The 25,560-nt window shown below is 39.9% G+C and overlaps 2 protein-coding genes across 2 annotated transcripts in view; both read right to left on the minus strand.

Annotated features, from left to right (window-relative positions):
• LOC117432159 (transcription initiation factor TFIID subunit 10-like) lies at positions 1-3,130 on the minus strand. The gene is made up of 5 exons (XM_034053683.3): positions 2,745-3,130; positions 2,158-2,312; positions 1,685-1,749; positions 765-879; positions 1-418 (listed from the first exon to the last, which is right to left on the minus strand). The coding sequence occupies exons 1-5, from the start codon at positions 2,884-2,886 to the stop codon at positions 329-331; spliced, it is 567 nt and encodes a 188-aa protein (XP_033909574.3). The 5' UTR covers positions 2,887-3,130; the 3' UTR covers positions 1-328.
• Positions 3,131-5,006: 1,876 nt separating this feature from the next.
• The window catches only part of LOC117432390 (EF-hand domain-containing protein D2), a 40,240-nt gene continuing 19,686 nt past the window's right edge, over positions 5,007-25,560 (minus strand). Inside the window, exons 2-4 of the mRNA XM_034054263.3 lie at positions 14,332-14,479; positions 9,888-10,022; positions 5,007-9,254 (exon numbers count right to left, since the gene is read on the minus strand). Coding sequence (XP_033910154.1) covers positions 9,123-9,254; positions 9,888-10,022; positions 14,332-14,479 — 415 coding nt within the window. The 3' untranslated portion in view covers positions 5,007-9,122. The remainder of the gene's footprint in view (positions 9,255-9,887; positions 10,023-14,331; positions 14,480-25,560) is intronic.

Below are 25,560 nucleotides of genomic sequence, written 5' to 3' on the forward strand. Positions count from 1 at the left end.
TCACTTATTGAAGAGTTTTATTACATCATTCGCGTGATTACAAAATATCACTGCTCTTCTGTAAAACTGTAAAAAGGTGCCCTTAAGGTGATTATTATGTAGTTTGTGGAAACACCTTGGGATGACGCATGGGATGCACTGCAAAAAACATCTGAACCTAATTACAAGCAGTATAGAAACAAACTGAACGAGATTGAGAGGGGAGCCTCTATAACATCACACGGGAGATAATAAAAATAATACAAGGGAGGGATCCTCTCGATTAAACCAAGAGAGGTACAGAGGCTGGATTGGAAGGCCTCAAGGCTTTAAGCTTGATGCTTGTCTCTCATGTAAAGTAGTGAGGCTTCTTGACGTTGATCCCGTATTCAGTGAGAGCAGGAGTGAGGTCCTCCATTGTCAGAGTGTATTTCTTATCCTGGAACAGAAATGCATTGAGATGAAAGGACAGCCCATTGTAAGGAATCAGGCACAGTTTCTGAAAAGCAAGATGAGTGATTCCCAAAAATAGGCGAGTGGATAAGGAATCAGGACGTTTAAACAGTAGGGTCAGCATTATATATTTCAGATCTACCATTTAACTTTTTCAGATTCAATGCTACTGCGTGAATAATTGTTTTTACTGGATCTCTCTTTGGAATGACTGGAAGCATCTCGCTCTTCCAAATTACGCCACTTAGCTAAGCAGATGCATTTTGAGGTGTGTTAGACGTACAGACATAAAACTGGGCAGATCTGTGATAAAAACAACTGAAATACAATACCTTGGATTTGTTTCTGGAGTTGACCGAAGCTGTCCCTTTCATTTTGCAGTGCTGCAGGGCATCGTTTGCGATGTCAGAGATGAACTTCTGAGCAGCCAGAGAAATCAGCCGGATTCTGCAAATGAACAGATCACCGATCAGGATTTAAAGCTGCAGTATCCCACAATCCTGATTTTACTCTGTGATATACTGGAATTCCTTGTGACTTTTTAAGGTCTTCCATTATTCTGCCTCCTCTTTAAATACCCCCCACCACCACAGTTGAATTTAAAAAGCAAAAAACCTAAAATTATATATATATATATTATGGGTTAACCCTCAAAGGAGTGCAAACCAAGGCTTTGAAATCTCTTTCTTCTAATGAGCACCCACAGCAGTTATAACTGGTGCCCAATTCTTGTCTTGCAGATCTTTTGTATATGTGCAGATATTTTTTTATACAATGGTACTGGTAAAGTTACTGTTGCATCCTGGAAACTAATCACTTCTGCATCCTGGTTCTCGTGCTATAGTGTTCAAACACACTCCAATGGACTAGCTCCAAATCAAACTGTGACCTACAGCACCAGGATGCAACAGTTTTTCTAAAACGCTGTTTTAAAAATATTAACTTTTCTAATGCTGACAAATCAATAGATTTTAAAGTCGTGACTTTAATTCTTAAGGCCATTTCTTGGGGTTACAAGTGCATTCTTAAGTTATTGCAGCCCTACGTTCAATTCTCCATATATTTATACTTATAAAACAAGCTAAAAGTTTGTTTTCAATATCCGGGGTAGGGGGACAAAGCTATCAGTAGCATGGTATCCAAGTTACATTTTACAGTGTGTGGAATAAAATGCAGAAGTGGCCCAAAAAAAAACAAAAAAAACAAAAGAGAATAATCCTTGCAGCTTTGAGGCAGCAAATTAACCCCTTACATTCTGGGATCCGATGCTTGGAAGCCAGCTCGGTTAAGATAATATCCTGTCACTGCATCGGGAATCTAAAAACACAGAAACAAGAAAGAAGACCTCTTAAAAGACCAATTTATGTAAAAAAAAAAATACTCAATCTGTACTGCATCAAACCTTCCAAACCTCAACACTAGTGTTTAACAGTTGCATTGTTACCTCTCATTAGCATAGCAATAATCCCTTATTGTTTTGTTGCTGCTAATGTTTTCACTATTTACACTTATTGTATAATGTGTTACATCTCTAAATTAGAAAATACTGGATTATCCTCTCCCTATTCACTCCGTGTGTTACAGGTAAAAATAACTCCAACTAAAAACACATCACCTGTAACACTGGAAAGCTGTCGCAGTGAGAAGTTCAGAAATCTAAAATAAATACAGAAATCCATGTTTATAAGAGGTAAGAAAACCTGTCAACAAATACTGTGCTCTTACTGTTGGTGTGTAGTCCTCCAGTTGCATTAAGAAATCTGCCAGGGGGGTGGTGGAAAGGACAGGCTTCACATCTCCATTGGCGATCCCTGCGGGCACATAGACCCCGTTTGCAACGTAAGCCTCAGAATGAGGAGCAGAAGCAGCCGAGGAAGGAACTGAAATAAAAGATAGTCAGTTCACAAAACTGAATCCAAACCTAGAACTCATGCCAGGACTGAGTAAAACAAGGGTGTTAGTAACGTACACCCCCTGCCACTGCTGTAAATATTAAATTAAAGCAATAAGTACACAATAAATCTAATTACACAGCCAGAAAGGTTGACTTCGGGTTCTATAGATATACAGTTATATGTAGGACTCTATTTGCATTATTATATTAATCACCCATATTAAAACACAATAGTGCTGAAAATTACCATTGGCAATAAGACTCCTAAGCAGTTTCAACCACTCCAGGTTTTACTATGAGCTTGATTAGCCAGTGTATACATAGGTAAAAACCGCAGGTGTGTCTTATTAAACTCACAGTACAATATTTGCATAGACAGTACATACACACAATCATAAGATGCTGAGAGCTTCCTTACCGCTGTTTGCTGCAGTGTTTGCGGTGCTGCTGCTGGTATTAATAATTACATCGTTAGCACTGTTATTACTGCTGTTGCTGGAAATAGATGCGTTTGAAGTTGCAGCTCCGGTAGAGACCGGCTGCGGTGTATCGACGTTCATTTTGTATAAAAACAAACACACCGATAAATTCTGTCTGTTCCAAAATAAAGTAACAGAAAATACTTTCAAAATTACAAAAAAAATGGAAAAAGTACTTATTACACAAAGCACCAACACAAAACAACAGCGGCTATGATTCGTAAGGAGACCAATCCGGGATACTGAAAACAAACAGGTTCCGTGTGTACACGCCGAAATACGTCCGGGCTACAACTTGGTTTGGTCACATACGTTCCATTGATCTTATTTTTAAGAGACATGGGCTCTCAATGGTAAAACAGACAGCAAATGTTCTCCACTTACAAACTGTGAGTGTCCAGGTGTTAACACAACAGCAGAGCTCAGTGCTGCAGCCTGCTGGAGGAATGAGGAAGAACACCTTCCGGCGTTGAAGTGGACGGATTGAAGCTCTTTAGTTGCGCCCAGTCTTGCTCTCCTCCACCTTTAATAGGTACTCACCTAGGACCTTAATAGTTTTCCATAAAACAAAAATATGAAAGTATTTTTCCTGTTCAAATCTCAGTTTAATTGCCTTTTTACATCTCTTCCTATTTTATGGCGTTCACAATCATTATCGGCGGTTCTGGGGTCTATTGTTCCAATGTTGAGTTATTAGTATCATTTGTTTTTTTTAAATGTGCCTTTACTTGACTTCCTTTGAGCTTGTCTGGGAAATCCTAAGTGCCAGGACTGAACAGCCTTCATGCCACCTTCAAGTGCTTGCCCCACCCACTCTCTCTATTTGAGTATTTGGGACCCCCATACATATATATATATATATATATATATATATATATATATATATATATATATATATATATATATATGCTCTCATGCATACCGTGAAATCAGCTGTTTGTAAGTATGGTATACAGAAGGAAGGACAGGCTCCCCCAATAGCCTTTGAAACACCAATATGCAATGACTGAAGTCCATATATTCGTAATATCTGATACAGTAACTGTTGCCAGAGAATGTCCTAACCATGTTTTAACCCAACCGGATGAGCGATTCTCTAGATACACAAGTACAACCAGAGTCAAACCCCACTAAATTCACTCCTATTAATGTCCCTCCGCTTGTTATCACCACATTGAACCGTCCCGGATAAAATATAATGGGAGTCAATGGAAACATTTAAGAGTCATACAACTGATTTCCAACTGATTAGAATGTTTCCAAATGAATAGAATGTTTGCATGTAAGTAAGCTGCTGTACAGTATTGAAGTGTTCAGAGTATAAAGTATGGTAGATATTGAATGCAATGTGATGCGTATGTTTCTAGCTTGTGTTGTGCGTGTGCAGTGTAACAGACTCTATCTTGGCACTTCATTTTATTAATGAACCTCCTTGTAATTAGTGCAAGATCTAGTGTGCCATTTTAATTTCATGTAAATACAGGCACGTTTGTTGCATCCACACTTGTTGGCTGTATTTATTTTGCCAGGTTATTGGTAAACTCCTGGTCAAGTCAACATGTCACGTTACACAGGGTTGCCACGACGACTGGCCCCAAATCTTTTAATAACTCCAAAAATTCAAAACACAAATGCCAGAGATTTAAATTATAGATGCTTTTTATTTATTACCACAAGAATAATTATACATTTTTCCATAAGAATTGAAAAATAAATTTGTATTATCAAGTAACCATTATTATTATTATTATTATTATTATTATTATTATTATTATTATTATTATAATAATTCATACTTCTTAAATAAAATAAAAAAGCCCACAACAAGATGATCCATTAACCACCATATAAAATATAGACTTTAGCACAGCACAGGAAGAGTGAAACACAGGGAATGATGGAACACACAGTCACAAAGAATTTGAAAATAAAAAAACACTTTGGACAGAATTTGAGCCAAATAAAAAATCCCTCCTTTTACTGTAACCCTACAATGCATCGAGTCCTGATCTTATATACTTTCTTAAATTCTGTATGGGACAATATACAACATGGAGAATATAGCACAAGAGCACTGGTAGCTCATTGTTCCCTTTATGCACTCTTAAGTTATCATTGAAGTAAATACTCTTTATATTTTGCTCCTTTGTTATCTACATAAAGGCTTTAATCTCAGCAGTATCATATTTTATTTTTATATAATAAACAAGAGCCAGACACCCACTCCACATATAATAGAACTATCCATATGCACGACTCTTGGGTTAGGAATGAGTCTCACAATTTGGCACATATTTCCCATTAAGACTATGGAAAGACATGGAAAAAAACATCAGCAACAACATGCATTTATCAAGATGGAGAGAAGATACCGGCTATATATATATATATATATAGCTGAAATATACCACAAATGTATTTGATCATACTTCAGATACAGTAAGCATGTTTTTATGCAATACGTATTCTGTAATACAATGCCACCTCTATTATCCAAGCTAAGTTTGAACAGTGTGTATTTGTACAAATACATGTATATCTAAGATTGTTTGAGCAGTAGCATACAATGTCAGCTTCTGAGCTTCAATCTGCCTCCTTTTTATGATTTTTGCAATCTTCTAGTGGTTCTTCTAGCAATAAATTACTGTGTTTTTTACTTTTCATTAAAGTAAAGTCGAGGTTAAGGTGCATGTAACCTAGACCAGTCACATTTATTTTTGTTTTCTGGCAAAAAGAGCCACAGATGGTGCTGATCTAGCTTACATTTAATGTGTCTATGGAAGACACCTAGAACTGAAGTGCAACTCCTGAATTCAAAAACATGATATAAAAAAAAACCCAGAATATTTGAAACAAGAACCACTTAGAATGATTGCAGACATTGTAAAAAGAAAACAGCATTGCACTTCTTACAACAGTCAAAAAACAGATAGCCATGGTTTTACTGTATCCTTATGTCAACGAGATGCCAAAATATATCTATTGAGATACAGTTCACAGATATCATTTTGGTTGACTTATTCTATGCCAAGGTCAGTTTAACCAATTTCAGCTGCTGCTTCCCCAATTGGAAGCCATTTGGTGGCGTGCCCAGTTCCAAACTCTGCCACGTGTGATTGGTCACGGCCAACATGGCAGACTGTGATTGGGTGGGAGGACTTCCTTGACAGAAACTGTAGAGGTTGCCAAGTAACAGATAAGGCTCTTGGATAAAAACACAACAGAAATTGGTCTATACTACAGTCCATATACCTTACAAAATTAAACACCATTTGTCATGAAAAATAGAATTTGCTTTATTAAACACACAAGATCAACAGGCTGTAATCAGCTGTTGTTTTATTCCCAAGCCAGCACAATACCAGTGAAGTACAGTATTAATAAAACGAATGCACAGAAATTACATTTTGATGGCTTTTAAATGGTGTCCATGCCTTTAGAAAAACATTTTAAAAACAAAATAACATTACATGTTGTCATTGTTTTTCCATGATATGTTTTTATGCTTGCTTGCCAGACAGGAAGCCGATATCAAACCTCCATTCTATATTCCATACTCGTCCCTTCACTTTCTTAATCTAAAGCAAGATATTATAGCATGAGATTCTGCTTAATATCTTCTTAAACTTTATGAATACATGTCCAAACATATTCTGAATGTGGAGAAGCCCTGTGTTTGAGAGACATTTTTGCATACTTCAATAACATTTCTGTGCATATGGACACTATAAAACACTAAGGCGAACATATATTACAGAGGCGTTTTTTTAGTAATGGTTAAATGGTAAAGCAAAATTAGAAATGTTTCCCAACTGGTTTAGCTGTTTTGTAAGTTGCCAAAATATTGATATTTACCCTGGTTGCTAAGCATACAGCTTACAGATGGCAGAACACTCACCTTCAATACAATAGCATTGGCAGAACACCACACTGCAAAATTAGATAGCAGGCTTTATTTAAGTGGCCGGTAAAAATGCCAGAATATCTTTTTGTCGAAAAAAAAAGTATCTGGAATGATTGTAAATCCTATGGAGACCTTACACTCTTTACCACAATACAAGGCCCAGAACCCAGCAGTTAGGGTCTTCTTTGTGATAAGTGGCTCAGAAGGGGAGTTATTTCCCTTAAACCACATTCCCATTGCAGTTACAAAGAGCAGCAATGTAATTTTATTCACTGGTCACTGGCTGGTGACAGGAGTCGCATGCAGATTCAGCTGCTAGAATGAGTTACTGTTGGTCCTCCTCTATCACAAAGCAGATTGGTTATCCACCATGCCACCCTGCCTGTCATTCCAGCTACTAGAGACAGAAACGGTCAGATACATAAAAGGTTGCAACTAAAACCTGACTTGATTTTTACTTTGAGTCAGATGATGGACATCAACTTCCTGTGGTAAAGGTAATAGGACCTCTGCCTGAGCCTTGCCCTCATGCTTCACACAGTACTATCAAAACAAAATGTTAAATTAATTTGGATTTACCTGTAGATTATGCACAGTATTCAAAAAGCGTGTTTTTTGTTTTTTAAATTGAGTTACACACATGCAAGCGTGTCTAGCAATAAAATATATATATACAAATTCAACTCCTAAAACACAATTTTTAGCTAGATGTGGGTAAAGCAAATACAAGTATGTATACAGTTATTGCATATTGACAGGGCAATACTTTACCCCTTCCCTTTGTTTAACAACTTGTATTGTGTTTTCGTTAGCAGAGTTTCAAATTTAAATGTATTATTAATATAATGAAAAACGAATATGGGATAAAAATAACCACAGGTTTAAACATTACCATACTTTATGAATATGAGCAGAGGTGGTTAAGATTAAGACAACGTTCTTAAAGAGATACTGGAATAAGAGGTAAAGTGGATACCTGCAGGACTGCATTAATCTAAACTGGTATTATAAGGAAGAATGTGAAGCCAAGAACCTCATGTGAAATCAGTCATGCAAAACACCCCAGAAATCACCACCACACATGCAATATATATATATATGTATTTATTTAATTTGTCCCCCATCCTCACATTAAAAAATAGAATTTAGGCATTTTACATTTCACTAGAATCTTTTGCATTTCTCTTTGTTCTGTATGTATGTGCATTAGGCGTTGTCTGCAGCAGTGGTCGTCGTGGTGACCACAGAGGCAGCTGGAAGCAATGTTTGGCGCTTTGTTTGCTTTTCAGAAAGCGCTCCTGTAGGCACAGGAAATGACATCACAGAAATGACAGTATGCAAGGCCGGGGGGGGGGGTACATACGGTACAGGGTCTGAAGGGAAACTGAGACACAGACTAAAGAGTTTTCAATAAAGCTGGGGCAACACATCAGACAGTTTCATCAACATTGAGGATCTAGACTGAGCCCAGACTCTGTTTCTTATAGTTTTTCCTTCTCAAACTACACTGACAAAGTTAAGTAAAAAAAACTACGCAGACAGAAGGCACTAACTAACATTTTGTCTACTTAGTTTCTGATTAGAAATATTTTCACCAACACACAAGAATTCTAACTTCTTTGTATCTCAGTTCCATGCATGTTTTACAATAATATTCAATCATTAGTGCAGGTAGTTTATGTATTGCCCCGACCTTAATTCTCAACACCAGACTTCTAGGAACAAAATGGAAATTATCTGTAAAACTAAATAATGATAAATGTTTTAAAATCTATTTCCTTACCTAATACTAGGCAATTTTAATTGCTTCCTATTTTCATGTGCTACAATGTTTTATCTCATGGTTCTAGGATTTGCATTAAAAGTTACACTTATTTTCCTGGTACTTAATCACTTCCTGTGCTGTAGGTCACATTTCCTTTCAAAGTCCACAGCTCAGAAAGCAATCAGGTACCAGGAAACAGCAGATTAAAAAAAAAGTGAATATGCCTCTGTACGGGGGCCGTTGTTACTAAAGCCAGTGAGAAAAAAGGGAGTCGACTTAAAAGCCATTATAAAAAACATTGTAAGGAAAGCTAGATGTAAAAAAAAAAAAGTTTTATTAAGGTCTTTCAGGGACTGTCAATAAGCGTGCCAAAACAAACCTGGGTATGCCTTTTTTAAAATCGTGGTGCAGAATCTTTAGTCCAAGTCTCTGTCAGTTACAAGGAAGAGAAGAGTGTAACAACAAACCCCATTTAGCGCTCCCAAAGCCACACCTTTTCACAGCTCCCCTTCTCAACCCCACCCCCCAAAGAAATCCCGCAGATTTTCTGGCTTGCCCACGACCCACCCCCTGGACCTTGACGTTTGATTTTATTTATTTATTTATTTATTTTAAGAGAAAAAAAACACAAAGACAGTGCGAGCGGCGTCACTTGAAGGCAGACTTGAGGTCTTTGAAGGCTGCTTGGCGCTGCTTCTTGTCCTCGGCTTCCTTCTTCTTCTCCTCTTGCTCCTGTCGGATCTCTGCCTCGAAGCGGTTCGACTCGGTGATGGCATGCACCTGCAGGGGGCAGCACAGGTCAGCTAGGGTCTTGACAGCATTGGAACATTACCACAATGAATACGTATCGCTTAGGACTTAAGAGGGTTCAAAGCTACATCACTTTTGTTGGGTGGGAGGGGATCAGTATGTCGTAGGAAGGCTGGATAATACATACATTTTAATGATCTACAGTGGCAGATTTTCCCTGTTTCAGTCAACGGTATAAATCTCTGCTTTGGCTGGAAGAGAGCTCTCATAAACATGTCTAAAAAAACATCTGTAAGCACTGCTGATACACCAGAGAGTGTAACTATTAAAGTGCCCCCCCGCAACACTCAGAAAATACCACCCCGTTTGAGCTCTGTTAAAGCCACAGGGGTGCTTTAAAAAGTCCCTAGGATGTGAAGACTGGAACAGCAACATACAAAGGGAATCTTAATAAATACAGTACATACAATTCCTGTTAAACTTCCTCAAGTGGATGGAAGAAAAACACATTTGTGGTATTTGTTACTCTTAGATGAAATTGGTGCATTTTTGTATGCAGCACAGCAAACGTCTGTCTCCACTATATCACCTTCACAAGGGATTTCATCCACTGCAGGAGACAACAAGATGATGAATCAGGATTAGCAGTGCAATGGTCCTTACTTTGGCCTCAAAGAAAGTCTTTGCCCCTTTGACCCCCTCTGTGGAGACGTCTATCTCAGAGAGTCGCGCCAACACGTGAAGACCACTGTCCTCTGGAAGCTCACCCGCCGCCGCCTTCCGGAAAATCAGCAGGAACTGGGAGTAGAGAGAGAGAGAGAGAGAGAGAGAGAGAGAGAGAGAGCCATCAAAAGGAGATTCTATAAAATCAATATACCTGTCAAAATCTGGCTAAAATTAATTGACAGTGTTATCCAGCCCATTGCGCTGTATGGAAGTGAGGTATGGGGTCCACTCAGTCAACAAGACTACACTAAATGGGACAAACACCCAATCGAGACCCTGCATGCTGAACTATACAAGAATACACTGCAGGTGCAAAGAAATACACCAAACCACGCATGCAGGGCAGAATTAGGCCGATATCCAGCTCTTATTAATATAAAGAAAAGAGCACTCAAATTCTGGTTGCACCTTGAAAAAAGTGAACCTGACTCACTCCAGTACAAGGCCCTCCAGACCCAAGAGCTCAGCCCTGAAAAGAGTCCCCTATGCCAGCTGGCTTTGAAGCTCATCACACTGACCCCCTCCAATACTAACTCCAACCAGCTTCAGGTCAGCACTGCTTACCAGCCCCCAATCAGAGTAAACCAAATTATAAAACAAACCAAAAACTCCTATCTGGAACACTGGGACACAGAAATAAAATCCCAAAATAAACTTGATTGCTATCGGGCCCTAAAAAGAAACTACAGCCTAGCAGAGTATCTCTCCACTGTCAGAGATACGAAGCAGAGACAGATCCTGACCAAGTACAGGCTAAGTGACCACAGCCTGGCCATAGAGACAGGCAGACACAGGCAGACCTGGCTGCCCAGAGAAGATTGGCTCTGTGGTCACTGCGAGACAGGAGAGGTGGAAACTGAGATGCACTTTCTCCTACACTGTATAAAATACAGCCATATCAGAGAATCATTCTTCATTAAAATACAAGAAAAATATCCTCTTTTCAGACAAATGGCAGACTCAGAGAAACTTGCTGTCCTCCTAGGGGAGGGACACACAGCTCCACTGGCTGCCAAATATGTAGCCACCTGCCACAACCTGAGGGGCACGCAGTGACGGCACAATTTAATAGTTTCAATATCATTATTTCAATATTTCAATTTCTGTATTATTATTATTTATCTTCTATTTTATTTATTATTACTTTGTTACCATTGTTCCTTGTTTGTATATACAGTGCCTTGCGAAAGTATTCGGCCCCCTTGAACTTTGCGACCTTTTGCCACATTTCAGGCTTCAAACATAAAGATATGAAACTGTAATTTTTTGTGAAGAATCAACAACAAGTGGGACACAATCATGAAGTGGAACGAAATTTATTGGATATTTCAAACTTTTTTAACAAATAAAAAACTGAAAAATTGGGCGTGCAAAATTATTCAGCCCCTTTACTTTCAGTGCAGCAAACTCTCTCCAGAAGTTCAGTGAGGATCTCTGAATGATCCATTGTTGACCTAAATGACTAATGATGATAAATAGAATCCACCTGTGTGTAATCAAGTCTCCGTATAAATGCACCTGCACTGTGATAGTCTCAGAGGTCCGTTTAAAGCGCAGAGAGCATCATGAAGAACAAGGAACACACCAGGCAGGTCCGAGATACTGTTGTGGAGAAGTTTAAAGCCGGATTTGGATACAAAAAGATTTCCCAAGCTTTAAACATCCCAAGGAGCACTGTGCAAGCGATAATATTGAAATGGAAGGAGTATCAGACCACTGCAAATCTACCAAGACCTGGCCGTCCCTCTAAACTTTCAGCTCATACAAGGAGAAGACTGATCAGAGATGCAGCCAAGAGGCCCATGATCACTCTGGATGAACTGCAGAGATCTACAGCTGAGGTGGGAGACTCTGTCCATAGGACAACAATCAGTCGTATACTGCACAAATCTGGCCTTTATGGAAGAGTGGCAAGAAGAAAGCCATTTCTTAAAGATATCCATAAAAAGTTTGCCACAAGCCACCTGGGAGACACACCAAACATGTGGAAGAAGGTGCTCTGGTCAGATGAAACCAAAATCGAACTTTTTGGCAACAATGCAAAACGTTATGTTTGGCGTAAAAGCAACACAGCTCATCACCCTGAACACACCATCCCCACTGTCAAACATGGTGGTGGCAGCATCATGGTTTGGGCCTGCTTTTCTTCAGCAGGGACAGGGAAGATGGTTAAAATTGATGGGAAGATGGATGGAGCCAAATACAGGACCATTCTGGAAGAAAACCTGATGGAGTCTGCAAAAGACCTGAGACTGGGACGGAGATTTGTCTTCCAACAAGACAATGATCCAAAACATAAAGCAAAATCTACAATGGAATGGTTCACAAATAAACATATCCAGGTGTTAGAATGGCCAAGTCAAAGTCCAGACCTGAATCCAATCGAGAATCTGTGGAAAGAACTGAAAACTGCTGTTCACAAATGCTCTCCATCCAACCTCACTGAGCTCGAGCTGTTTTGCAAGGAAGAATGGGCAAAAATTTCAGTCTCTCGATGTGCAAAACTGATAGAGACATACCCCAAGCGACTTACAGCTGTAATCGCAGCAAAAGGTGGCGCTACAAAGTATTAACTTAAGGGGGCTGAATAATTTTGCACGCCCAATTTTTCAGTTTTTTATTTGTTAAAAAAGTTTGAAATATCCAATAAATTTCGTTCCACTTCATGATTGTGTCCCACTTGTTGTTGATTCTTCACAAAAAATTACAGTTTCATATCTTTATGTTTGAAGCCTGAAATGTGGCAAAAGGTCGCAAAGTTCAAGGGGGCCGAATACTTTCGCAAGGCACTGTAGATGCATCTGTTCACAATATGTATGTATTTGCTTTGGCAACACTGTGGAAAATAAGTCATGCCAATAAAGCACTTTGAATTGAATTGAATTGAATTGAGAGAGAGAGAGAGGGGGAGAGAGAGAGAGAGAGAGAGACACAGACAGAGAGAGAGAGAGGGAGAGAGGGGGAGAGAGAGAGAGAGACACACACAATTAAACAAGATTACAGAAGCTGTTAAAGTGTAAACTCTCCTAAACTTGTAGTTCAGACATGCCATCTCTGAAGATAAGATAAGAATGTCACTGAGGATGCTTTTGTAATATGGCCCCAGGTCTTTGTTCCACCAATTCCATCTCCATCCAGCTCTAAAGCAGTTAATTCCTGATCTCTGTTAATGCCCATTGCTGTTGCAGGGTGTATAAACTTCAAGGGAGGTCATGATGAGGTTGTATGATACCCTAGTGAGGCCACCCTTAGTATACTGTGTTCAGTTGGGGTTTCCCCTCTACAGTAAGAACATTGCAGCTCTGGACACAGTCCTCCATAGCAGCCTGGGGCTTAAGGATAGCTTGAGGGGACCGGATCTCTTTACCTAGGAAAACAGGCTAAACTGACCACAGATACCAGGACCACGGCACACATCTGCAGTGCAGACAGATTCAGGACAGACAGTAAGAGGCAGTTTCACACAGAGAGTGGTGGGCGTATGGAATGGGTCAAGCGTTTCAATAGTAAATGATGAGGCATTTGCTGAAACATTTGCCTGTTAAGCGGCACTGTATATTCAAGGTGTGTCTGGATCCTAAAGGAAATTAACATTTCAGATGAATTAGTAATTGATGAACAAGAAAAACCCAATGTTAAAAAATGATATTTTATATACTACAATTTAAATACTGTTTTATTTTGTCCACAAGGGGGCACAATTAGCCAATTTCTTCATGATACACTGCGACACAAAGCTTACAAGAAAAGTCCCAGTCCTCAGCTGTGTCCTGCTGACTGCTGTGTGATTTTACCCTGTCCAAGCTGAAGGACTCAATGCTGCTCACTGGCTGTGCACTGTATACTGAACATGAACACAGAGGGACTGGAAATCCCGCCTGGCTTTTAGACGTTACTGCTGTACAGAAAGTACTGCTAACTTTTTATCCAGTTAAAGCAATACGATTACCTCCAATTAGAAAAGATAAAATACTTGACACTAGGGGTTGGCAATCAACCTCAGAAAAGCAGTCAACCAATTGCACAGCTCCCTACTACAGTACGTGCTCACCAAGTCACAATTAAATAAGAAGTTCTTCAGGGATACATAAACGTGGGGGATATATACATAAGAACCTACAAGAAAAAAAGAAAAACATAGACACTGGTACAGAAGAGGGTACATTCTGTATATGGTACAGAATGTCCTTACCAAGTTTTTTTTCACAATTAGAGAAGTGGTTTTGCATACCATACATCCTTGAAGACAAACAACCTTGAATGCTATTCAGAACAGGCTTGCGGTAGTGGAAGTACAGGTCTAGGTGTCTGCAGTGCCTGGGTCCGTAGGCTATTCTCTGTATTTGGTAACTGTAAAAGCCTTGGTCTTGCGATCCCTTACCTCCCGGAAGCTGAGCTTCCCATCAAAGTCCTCGTCCACCTCCTTGATCATGTTCTTCAGGCCCAGGTGAGTCTGAGGGGCCCCCAGCTTCTCCATCATCAGCTTTAACTCCATCAGGTCAATGAAGCCGTCCTTCCCTGCGTCGTACCTGAGACAGAGCGAGAGAGATAGATAGAGGGGGGGTGGGTGAGCAGACTGCTCCCACCACAGCTCACACGCTCCGGTGAGGACTACTGTAAGTTGCCATTTCTTTAATTGTGTGTGTTCTTTACAGTAAATGATTTAAAGGATCAGGGATGGAAATAAGACTTTTGTTGCTGGTTTTACTAGGAGTTTAATAAGACACAAAAGGTCCATGTTTTTTTCTTTAGCATTAGATGTGATACAGTACATGTTAAAAGATGACGCAGTTTAAAAATGGCAGACACATCCTCTTCTCTTCAGTTCTTGTTGCCTGTCATAGACAGAAGTGACACAAGCTAGATCAGCCCAAACTGTCTCTACAGTAGTAAGTGTCGGCCCCATCTAGCAGCTTCTACAGGGGTGATGCGTGTCCCTGATAAAGTGTCAGTGTGTGGGCGTGATTACAGAGGATTACGAGAGGCAGATGGCCTGTGACAGTGATTAGCCTGCTATGTTTCGGATGGGATTTCCCCTTTGATCCACTGCATTCCAGCTGTATTAATGATTCTCTCATCCCAGTAACGTCCAGCTTGAAGTTACCTGTTCAAGTGCTATCAACACATTTTCATATTTTTATTGTCAATAGCAGGCATTACAAAGGGAAGCTGCAGGAGGAATTGCAATGCAAGCACACTCTGTGACAACAGCAATGCAATGTGCTGCTGTTACCATTCCAAAGGGGTTACTGGGGTTCTGCTGCACAAAATGATGTGCGGACAAGAAGGATCCTGCTTTGCAAGACCAATTCCACAGTAAGTCATAGAGAAAACAGATATGGAGACAATACCACTCCCCACCAGCAGAGGGCACGGATGCAGTAAGTAGAGCATTCGGACTGATCAGATGTAGATATGCACACCAGTTATCATGACTGAAACAGACGATTTACTGGAGCAAGGTTTTATCTTAAAGGGATTGCGTGTGGGGGTGATATCAACAGAGGGGCTAAGAAAAGCACACAACACTGCCTTCCTGGTATCATGTTTCAAGATTATTTTTTTTTTACCCTTGTTCAAATTCCCCTGACAAGTTGCTACTGGTGATCAAATGTCATGGCAACTCCTGCTGTGAGAATAGCAGATTTTCAAATGGAACTATCCACCACAGGAGAGCAGAAACAGCTAGCTGGAAACTTTAACACCCAGGTGCTATATACAGGAACTCCCTCCACACTGTGAAGGCTGTTGTAATAATGTAACTCCCTTCACAAAAAAATGGAACTGGTTACTCCAAGCTTTTCTTGTCTGAAAATATGTGGGCCTGTGTCTACGTGCTTTAGAAATGCTTCCTGTCAGATCCCAGCTGGCTCTCTGCTGACGTTTAATAAAATTAATTCTTCTTGTACAGTTTCTGTTCCCTGGGGCGGGGGGTCTGCCTTGAGTTCTGGGTTACATGTTGGAGCAAGTGTCCTCTCTGTGCAACGCTCATACAGTGTAATCAGCCTTGACTAAATGATTGCCGTGCCTTTAACTGAGGTGGCTAATTCTTTAGCGCCACCTGTTGTTGGTAACTCTGTTTAGCCTCTCCCGGTTCTGCTGTTAAAGACAAATAACCAGTCCCTGCATGTTGATATTTCATTGACTTCCTGTTAAGTATCCTCCTGTGTGTCTTGTGTGCGATTCTCTATTGTTATTTCAGCTCAGGCTTGCTAAAGTATTCCTGCAACACTTGCTTCTGAAAAGACTCCTCAAGGCTGATTGCGGGGAAATATATCAGTGCTACACAGCTTCAGTGCACAATGAATCACCTACAGGCTCAGCACACAGTGTATCGCTAATATGCTTCCCCACAATATAAGCACTTTTTACCTTGACACACAATTTACATAACACGCAAGTTGGAACCAACACATCTCCAAGGCTACTCGTCTGTGATAATAATAATAATAATAATAATAATAATAATAATAATAATAATAATCTATACATACATTTTTTTTGTTTTTGTCACATGAATACCTGTATTTGTGATGGAATATTTAACTATTATCCACTAGTGTGCACACTTCTTGGGAATCATACACAGTAAAGACGAACTAAACTACTTTTGACAGTAATACTGTTGACAGTAATATGGCAGGTGTTTCTATTTTTTTACACTGTACCAGCCCCTCTAGTTTTAGACTGAATGAACCCACAATGTACGCTGCAGTAGTATTCTAGTCAGTCTTAAACTACAAAAAAAAAACATCCACTGTGGTTTGAAGTAAAATAGTCGGTGTGGCTCACCACGCAAGCTTTAAGCTTGACAGTTTGGATTATGACAGTCAGGTACGTGCTGTGTATGCCTTCATATAACCCGACATTCAGAAACTCTCTTTAAAAAAAAAGTGCTTAACAAGTTTCATCAATTGAATAAGTGATACAGAAAAATATAAAAATGTAATTTGTATGCACTCAAAGACAGACAGAAAGCTTATATCCCTTTATTATATATATCTCTTTATTACATTTGACTTGGGTTAGCCTTCTCTATACCGTTTCTGATTTTATAAACTTCAATTAAAACCCTCTTTAACTTCTTGTTTTTAGGCTGGAAAGATTGCATTATTCACCCTGTCCATAGTCCAACGCAGATAAGCTTCTCTTCCTATAATATAATTAGTATTACTATTTGTTTTGTAAACAGTTTCAGCTGCCATGTACACTTAAGTTCCTTAAATCTACATTAAGGTTGGCCGTGCTCCAGCTTTGCTAGCTCCGGTAACGGAGTGGCTCAATAGCTCAGCTCCAGCTCCAGGCTGGCTCTGGAGCCAATGAGACCCCCTGCTCCAGCACCAGAGCCGATGAGACCTCCTGCTCCAGCTCCAGAGCCAATGAGACCTCCTGCTCCAGCTCCAGAGCCAATGAGACCCCCTGCTCCAGCTCCAGAGCCGATGAGACCCCCTGCTCCAGCACCAGAGCCGATGAGACTTCCTGCTCCAGCTCCAGAGCCAATGAGACCTCTTGCTCCAGCTCCAGAGCCGATGACACCCCCTGCTCCAGCTCCAGAGCCAATGAGACCTCCTGCTCCAGCTCCAGAGCCGATGACACCCCCTGCTCCAGCTCCAGAGCCGATGACACCCCCTGCTCCAGCTCCAGAGCCAATGAGACCCCCTGCTCCAGCTCCAGAGCCGATGAGACCCCCTGCTCCAGCTCCAGGCTGGCTGCGGAGCTGATGAGACCCCCTGCTCCAGCTCCAGGCTGGCTCCAGAGCTGATGAGACCCCCTGCTCCAGCTCCAGAGCCGCTCTGGTGCAGCTCCACACTGCTGCTTTTAGCTGCTCCGGCTCTAGCTCCGACTCCAGCTCCTGAGCCACTAAAACCTCATCAATAATGTATGTTCATCCTATTTAAGTTTTTTTTTTTTTTTTTTTTTAATTGTTCATTCGGGTCTGCAGCCCACAAAGTGTGGTTTTGAAGGTTATTGTCACACAGGTAGATTAAGGCATATACAAGGATTGTGGGACCCCTTTGACTTTTGACCTCCAGGTCAAGGTCACAGAATACCGAGCTGATTCTCTTTTTGAATTTGGAATTAAAAAAAAAAAATGAATCAGCTCAGGCACGAACTTGATTCCTATTACATTTAAAGTAAATCAGTTAATTGCATATAGGTCACAATAGCCTCTGTTTTTGCCTCTCTCAAAGTACCATTGACCAAGAACCAAAACCATTGATTCAACAATGACCAGATTAAAAATATATACATTGTCTACTTTATGTTTTTACCTGAAATGCACAAAAGATATATATATTTTTTTTTTTTTACTCGGAACAACTGTATGGCATGCTTTGTTTTGTAATTAATTCACAGGGTAAAGTCAGGCCTTTCTTAGTTCTGGGATATTTTTCAACTTTAATAGTGTTGTAATAATGTGATAAGCTATTCTCTAGTACCAACGTAGTATAACAGAGAGACAAAAAGTGTTTCCTTTTACCCCCCCCCCCCCGATTCACTCTAGATATTTGTAAAAATGTGGCATTAAGACAGCCTCCACACCCCACTATTATGATACATTTAATAATTTGTACTGCTGAAGTGTGAGACAGGTATGTGTACAGTACATACACCAGCCTCCACTATAAACCAAGTCCAGTATGTCTGGAACACAGGCTCCAAGAGACCAGACTAAAAGGCTTCTGTTCTGGTCCAGTTGTAGTTCTCTAACCTCAGCATGTATCACACTGAAGTCTGGGCTGGAACAGTAACCTTATCGATCGGTAGGTTTGTTTGCTTACTGATCCGTTAGGAATCACTTCTATAAAGGTTAGAAGCTTACAGATGTCAAATACCTGTTTCTACTTCCTCATAAAATGTGAACTTCCTCCTAGCTACCCCTGACAACAGTCGTCATGGCAACACTTACATTCCCCTTTTAAAGCAACAGCGACTCAATCAACATGTATGAACAGATATGAATACACACTTGCTCCCTGTTCCTCATTCCTTGCTGACACAAAAAAAAAAAAAAAGACAGAAATTCAACACTGAATACGGCCACCTACCCTCATTTATTATTTTCACAAATCTTAAAACCCCTAAAGCAACGCAAAACAGAATTATTTTAAATAAGTAGCTTAAAAAATCGTCGGCCCTGACACAGCAAGCTCAAAGCCAGGTAGAGGCAGATTTAGAGAAAAATCCATGAGGGAACAAAAGAACCCAGAACCAATCAGAATGATTGCAAACACCACAAATAGTGTGATTACAATTCAAAGCTATTTACTTTTTAAATAAGAAATACAACTCAAGTAGATCAAAATGTCAGTGTTTTTTCTACAGCCTGTCCCCAGAGCCTCTATGGGGTGTTGGGTACAAACAAGCTCTAATCCATCTGTAAGGAAAATGTGTGCATCATTGGAGAAGCACGTGGATGATTTGAAGCAGAGCAATACGACCCAGGATAATAAGCCAGGTCGCCATTCATTATACCCTGTCCTGCACTGATGAGCCACAGTTCCAATTATAACCCAGCAGCTCTTTAAACTAAAGGATTGTCCCAAGAGATGCAGTAGCCATCAGCATCAGGGTACAAGAGCAGCATTGTTGGGTGGACCTGATCCAAAACGATATATCTGTATGTCACTTGATCCAGATTCAAAACTCAGGTCTTTAGAAGTATGTGAGCTTAGTGCAACAGCCTGCTGTGCCAGAAAACCATTCAAAACTAAAAGAACATTAGAAAGCAAAGAACAGAAAAAGCTGATGAATAACGTACCGCGTTAAGTGTCTGTGGCTCGATATCCATTCAGGGGAAGTCACTCGCACTCATCATATACTCATGGAGTCATTCATGCTTTACATCACTCCACAGCTATTTCAACATCCTCTACCGACGCTTCAAAAGTAACAGGCCCCTGCGAGACAGGCTGCATCATGTTCGTCTCTCCGTTTATTCAAAAAGTCCCTGAAGTGAATGAGCGCACATAAAAACTACACTTACAATGACAGCTACAGAAGAATATATGACTTGACATGTCTAGCTAAATAACTGAGCTCCAGTTTTCTATTTTTTACCCCACACAAAACAAAATTCACTAAGATCTGGCTACTCAAATGTTTTCAGTCAGCAGACCTTTTTCAGAGCATTATAATGACACAGTTTTAAAGAGTAAGTAGCGGGGTTCCGAAAAATATAGCGTTACACGTCCCCACGTGTTGCTACAACTGTTTAAATAACATACCTGTATTTTTTCTTTTCATTGTTAACATCCTGACAACTTCTTACACTTATAACTTTAAAGTCTGTTTCACAGCTCTTTTGAAAATGTCCGCTCTAGTGCACTGATAGTGTAAGGATTACTGCCCACATTGTCAAACAAGTAACACAGCAGATCCATGATGTGGTACAGAACAGAAAAGCCAGCCCACTTGTTATGTTTTTTTGTTTTGTTTTGTTTTTTAACCTTCCTGACCTACAGAGATTTAGAGGATAGCTCTCAAACCCCAGTGCACAAGAGCAACCATTTTGCAAATTAAATTAAAAATGACAGGTACGCTATTTAAACGATTGTAGCAACTCGTGGGGACGTACAACTCTATATGTTTGGGAAACCCTCTACTTACTCTCAAACACTCCTTCCACAGTCATGTACAGCAAATGCTTCAGATTTGCAGGTGGGTTGAAGTGGCAAACTGAAGGGGATTTTCAAACTACAGTAGATATAACAGCAAGTGCTGTTTTTACTTAGACAACACGTTGTATTACGCAGGCGAGGCCATTAATGCTAAGAAACGAGATACAAAACACATCGAGAGTGCTTAAGAGGACTTGAAGAAATATATAACTTAGTTATAGATTTCATAGCATGGTTTTAGTTTTGTAAAATGAACAGGTGTTTTACCTCTTTAAAAAAAGAGACAGGAGTAATCCCTTTGAAAGCATAGTCCCCTGGTGTTTGAGAATGTTTTTCTGTAGTCAACAAGGCCTTGTTTTGGACCATGACTCACTTGAAAAAATAAACTTTCTGAAAGATATTCATAGAAAATAATCATTTGATGAGGGGAAGCTCTTTCATGTAGTATTATGTGACAAACGAACTCTGCTGTTCTCTTTCATTGGGATCCTAATCTTGTTACCCTGTGATAACAACACACTGCAGTTTATTAAAATAAAGGCCATGAAGAGTCAACTGACTGCACAGCAACAGCAGCCTGCTGTCGAGCCCAGCGACCAATTCAAGTCAAACTCAAACTTTTAAAAATGTAGAATCAGGACCTTAAAAACAAGGAAACATAGTATCTATAGCTACTGGCCTCAATGTACTCTACTCTGGAGGAATTGTACACACTGTATCTGCTCGTACACCTGATGACTCGTGCATTTATCATTATACTAGCAACTTGGATAGGTTCAGAGGAAAAAAAACTGCATAACTCAACATATGAGATTTTCAGACGTCCGCCGTAGATGTATTTGTCAGCTTTTTCTTTTCTGAAAGACCCGACTTCCACACAAAAAAATACTTCATTAAAATGCATCTTTTTGCCTTTGAACAGGAGGTAGCTGTGAAATCCCTATAAAAACATGTTCCTCCTTTCCCGTATCACTGGGAGAGCATTGGCCAGGTGTACTGCATTAAAGTCTCAGCGGCACCTAATCTCTTTACAGGCTTTTCTCAAGTGTTTCCAGTTTAAATGCTCCCATTATTTTACACCATGTAATTACAGCTCTTTTTAGAAATGTATAACGTGATTTCATACGGTACTCCCTCGTGTTTCTGGAAAGCTGCCTATTTCTAAAGGCAGTGTCTAGAAATATCCAAGGTTTACTGGCAACATAAATCAAATATTGTAATAGTATTTTTTTTCCATTAACTACTTGGATTATATTGTAATTATGGCACAGCTATCCTCGCCACAGCTTTATAAGGGCTTTCCTTGAGGGGGGGGGGGGGGGGGGGAAGCATATCAGTGTTGCACAGGCTTCAGTGTACAATGCTTCACTTTGTGCTTCAGTGCACAGCGCAACACAGACACCTCCTCTCTATTTTAAACCAGCTTCTCTGTAACTGGATTACATGTGACACCTGACAAGCTTACAATTGTCAAATAAGATTAAAATGGGACCCCACGTGATCCCAGACCTATTTTAAGGTTACACACTGCTACAAAGTTTTTTTTTTTATTTTGGAGTTGTTGTAGAAAAGCTATGACACTTATGTAAATAGACCCGCTTCCTTGTGCCGAACACAAAAATCAGCACAACATTACACATGAAAATGTCTTTTTGAGGGTGGCAAAGTATTTGCATTGCATTATATGTGACACCAACATGCATTACAGTCTAGAAACTTGTCATGCATACATTTTATTAAGCCATACAAATACACACCTTTACAGTCTTCCACAGTGAAATCCTTATGGTCACGGGCACATTTTTCTGGGGGTTTTGTGTGTTTAGGATTTTTTTTTACATTTCGGCCACAATTTGCAGTTCTGTATTAAATTCCACAAGCGTTTAAATACTCCCTATCGAACTGTAATATAGCTTTAATTCTCACGAGCAAGAACAATCCTCCAATAGAAATGTAGGAATTTGCTGCCATTCCTGCACTCAGGAGCCGGGGTGGGTTTAAAGTATTCAGAATGAATCAATGCGAGATACAAGTCAGGAAGGAGGGACATTCTCCAGCTGCACTGGGAATGTTTTTTTTTTGTAGGTTATTTTATTTATTTACTTACTTCACGGGGAAAGGGGTGAAGTCAACATGAATTGCGTAACCATTTCCAGTGCTTTTCTGGTGCTTATTGGATATAAACCGAAATCAGAAGCCCTAATTATAGTATATTACCAGCCCTGTCAGGAATTTGATTGGGGCTGCACCTTCGCTCCCTTGTACATTGTAAATGATGTAACAGCAACAGCATGTAATCTATGTTATATTTACCAAAGCTGGCCAAAGAATATTATTTGAACCTGTCTGTGCGAGCTGGTGCTAGATTTAAGGGGGAGGGGGGGCACTGACACTTTTCATCAAGCACTGATGTTTTGACTCGACCCCTAAATCCCTTAGGAAGTCAGCGTAGGACTCAGAGGCGGCAGTTTAATCTTTCTGTCCTTGCAGTGCTTAGAATCTACCCTCCAATCAGGGCAGGGAGACATTCCACCCATTCCAAGCTTTCCTGAGGGTGTGGGGGGGGGGGGGGAGGGGGGGGGAGAAATTGTTTAGAGAAACAAGAAATTGTTTTATAATTTACTCAAGGAGACAGGGACAATGGTTTCTGGTTTTAGCACTACTCCTCTACAATGCCTTCTTGAAAGCCTTTTGCATGCAAAATTTACTTCAGAGAAACAAAAGAGAAAAGAGTCAGCTGGTAAACAATTAGTACAAACCAGTATAGTTATTTAAGGATTTATTCCTTCACAAAGAGTTTACATTTTAGGCTAATATAAAATACTTTGGTGTCAAATTTCACCATTAATTTCCGGTTTTAAAAATCACGCGCAAATAATGCCTGAGAGGAAATATCGCGGCTCACGTGAATAGAAAAAACTGCCTTGAAGTAGTTTCTCTGTGCATTAATGATTCAGACAATTGCTTGCATCATCAGTGATGAAGGTTCAGTTCGCCGGTTTAGGATCAGATGATACAGACTCCACAGTCTGATTGATTAAGCTATCCTGTTGTTACGCTATAATCTATATTTTGGAGATATAGATAGATTATATATATATATATATATATATATATATACACACACACACATACACATACATACATACATACACACAGTACTGTGCAAAAGTTTTAGGCAGGTGTGAAAAAATGCAGTAAAGTAAGAATGCTTTCAAAAATAGACATGTTAATAGTTTATATTTATCAATTAACAAAATGCAAAGTGAGTGAACAGAAGAAAAATCTACATCAAATCAATATTTGGTGTGACCACCCTTTGCCTTCAAAACAGCATCAATTCTTCTAGGTACACTTGCACACAGTTTTTGAAGGAACTCGGCAGGTAGGTTGGCCCAAACATCTTGGAGAACTAACCACAGTTCTTCTGTGGATTTAGGCAGCCTCAGTTGCTTCTCTCTCTTCATGTAATCCCAGACAGACTCGATGATGTTGAGATCAGGGCTCTGTTTGGGCCATACCATCACTTCCAGGACTCCTTGTTCTTCTTTACGCTGAAGATAGTTCTTAATGACTTTCGCTGTATGTTTGGGGTCGTTGTCATGCTGTAGAATAAATTTGGGGCAAATCAGATGCCTCCCTGATGGTATTGCATGACGGATAAGTATCTGCCTGTACTTCTCAGCATTGAGGAGACCATTAATTCTGACCAAATCCCCAACTCCATTTGCAGAAATGCAGCCCCAAACTTGCAAGGAACCTCCACCATGCTTCACTGTTGCCTGCAGACACTCATTCGTGTACCGCTCTCCAGCCCTTCGGCGAACAAACTGCCTTCTGCTACAGCCAAATATTTCAAATTTTGACTCATCAGTCCAGAGCACCTGCTGCCATTTTTCTGCACCCCAGTTCCTGTGTTTTCGTGCATAGTTGAGTCGCTTGGCCTTGTTTCCACGTCGGAGGTATGGCTTTTTGGCCGCAAGTCTTCCATGAAGGCCACTTCTGACCAGACTTCTCCGGACAGTAGATGGGTGTACCAGGGTCCCACTGTTTTCTGCCAATTCTGAGCTGATGGCACTGCTGGACATCTTCCGATTGCGAAGGGAAGTAAGCATGATGTGTCTTTCATCTGCTGCAGTAAGTTTCCTTGGCCGACCACTGCGTCTACGGTCCTCAACGTTGCCCGTTTCTTTGTGCTTCTTCAAAAGAGCTTGGACAGCACATCTGGAAACCCCTGTCTGCCTTGAAATTTCTGCCTGGGAGAGACCTTGCTGATGCAGTATAACTACCTTGTGTCTTGTTGCTGTGCTCAGTCTTGCCATGGTGTATGACTTTTGACAGTAAACTGTCTTCAGCAACCTCACCTTGTTAGCTGAGTTTGGCTGTTCCTTTCAGTTAATGATTGTGTTTCAACCTACATATTGAATTGCTGATCATTAGCACCTGTTTGGTATAATTGTTTAATCATACACCTGACTATATGCCTACGAAATCCCTGACTTTGTGCAAGTGTACCTAGAAGAATTGATGCTGTTTTGAAGGCAAAGGGTGGTCACACCAAATATGGATTTGATTTAGATTTTTCTTCCGTTCACTCACTTTGCATTTAGTTAATTGATAAATATAATCTATTAACATGTCTATTTTTGAAAGCATTCTTACTTTATAGCATTTTTTCACACCTGCCTAAAACTTTTGCACAGTACTGTATATATATGTATATATATATATATATATATATATATATATATATATATATATAGATATACAGATATCTATATAGATATAGATATATATAGATATAGATATATATTATATATATATATATATATACAGACGTGCTCAAATTTGTTGGTACCCTTACAGCTCATTGAAATAATGCTTCATTCCTCCTAAAAAGTGATGAAATTAAAAGCTATTTTATCATGTATACTTGCATGCCTTTGGTATGTCATAGAATAAAGCAAAGAAGCTGTGAAAAGAGATGA

Source organism: Acipenser ruthenus, chromosome 27 (assembly GCF_902713425.1).
Source record: "Acipenser ruthenus chromosome 27, fAciRut3.2 maternal haplotype, whole genome shotgun sequence".
Lineage (NCBI taxonomy): Eukaryota > Metazoa > Chordata > Actinopteri > Acipenseriformes > Acipenseridae > Acipenser > Acipenser ruthenus.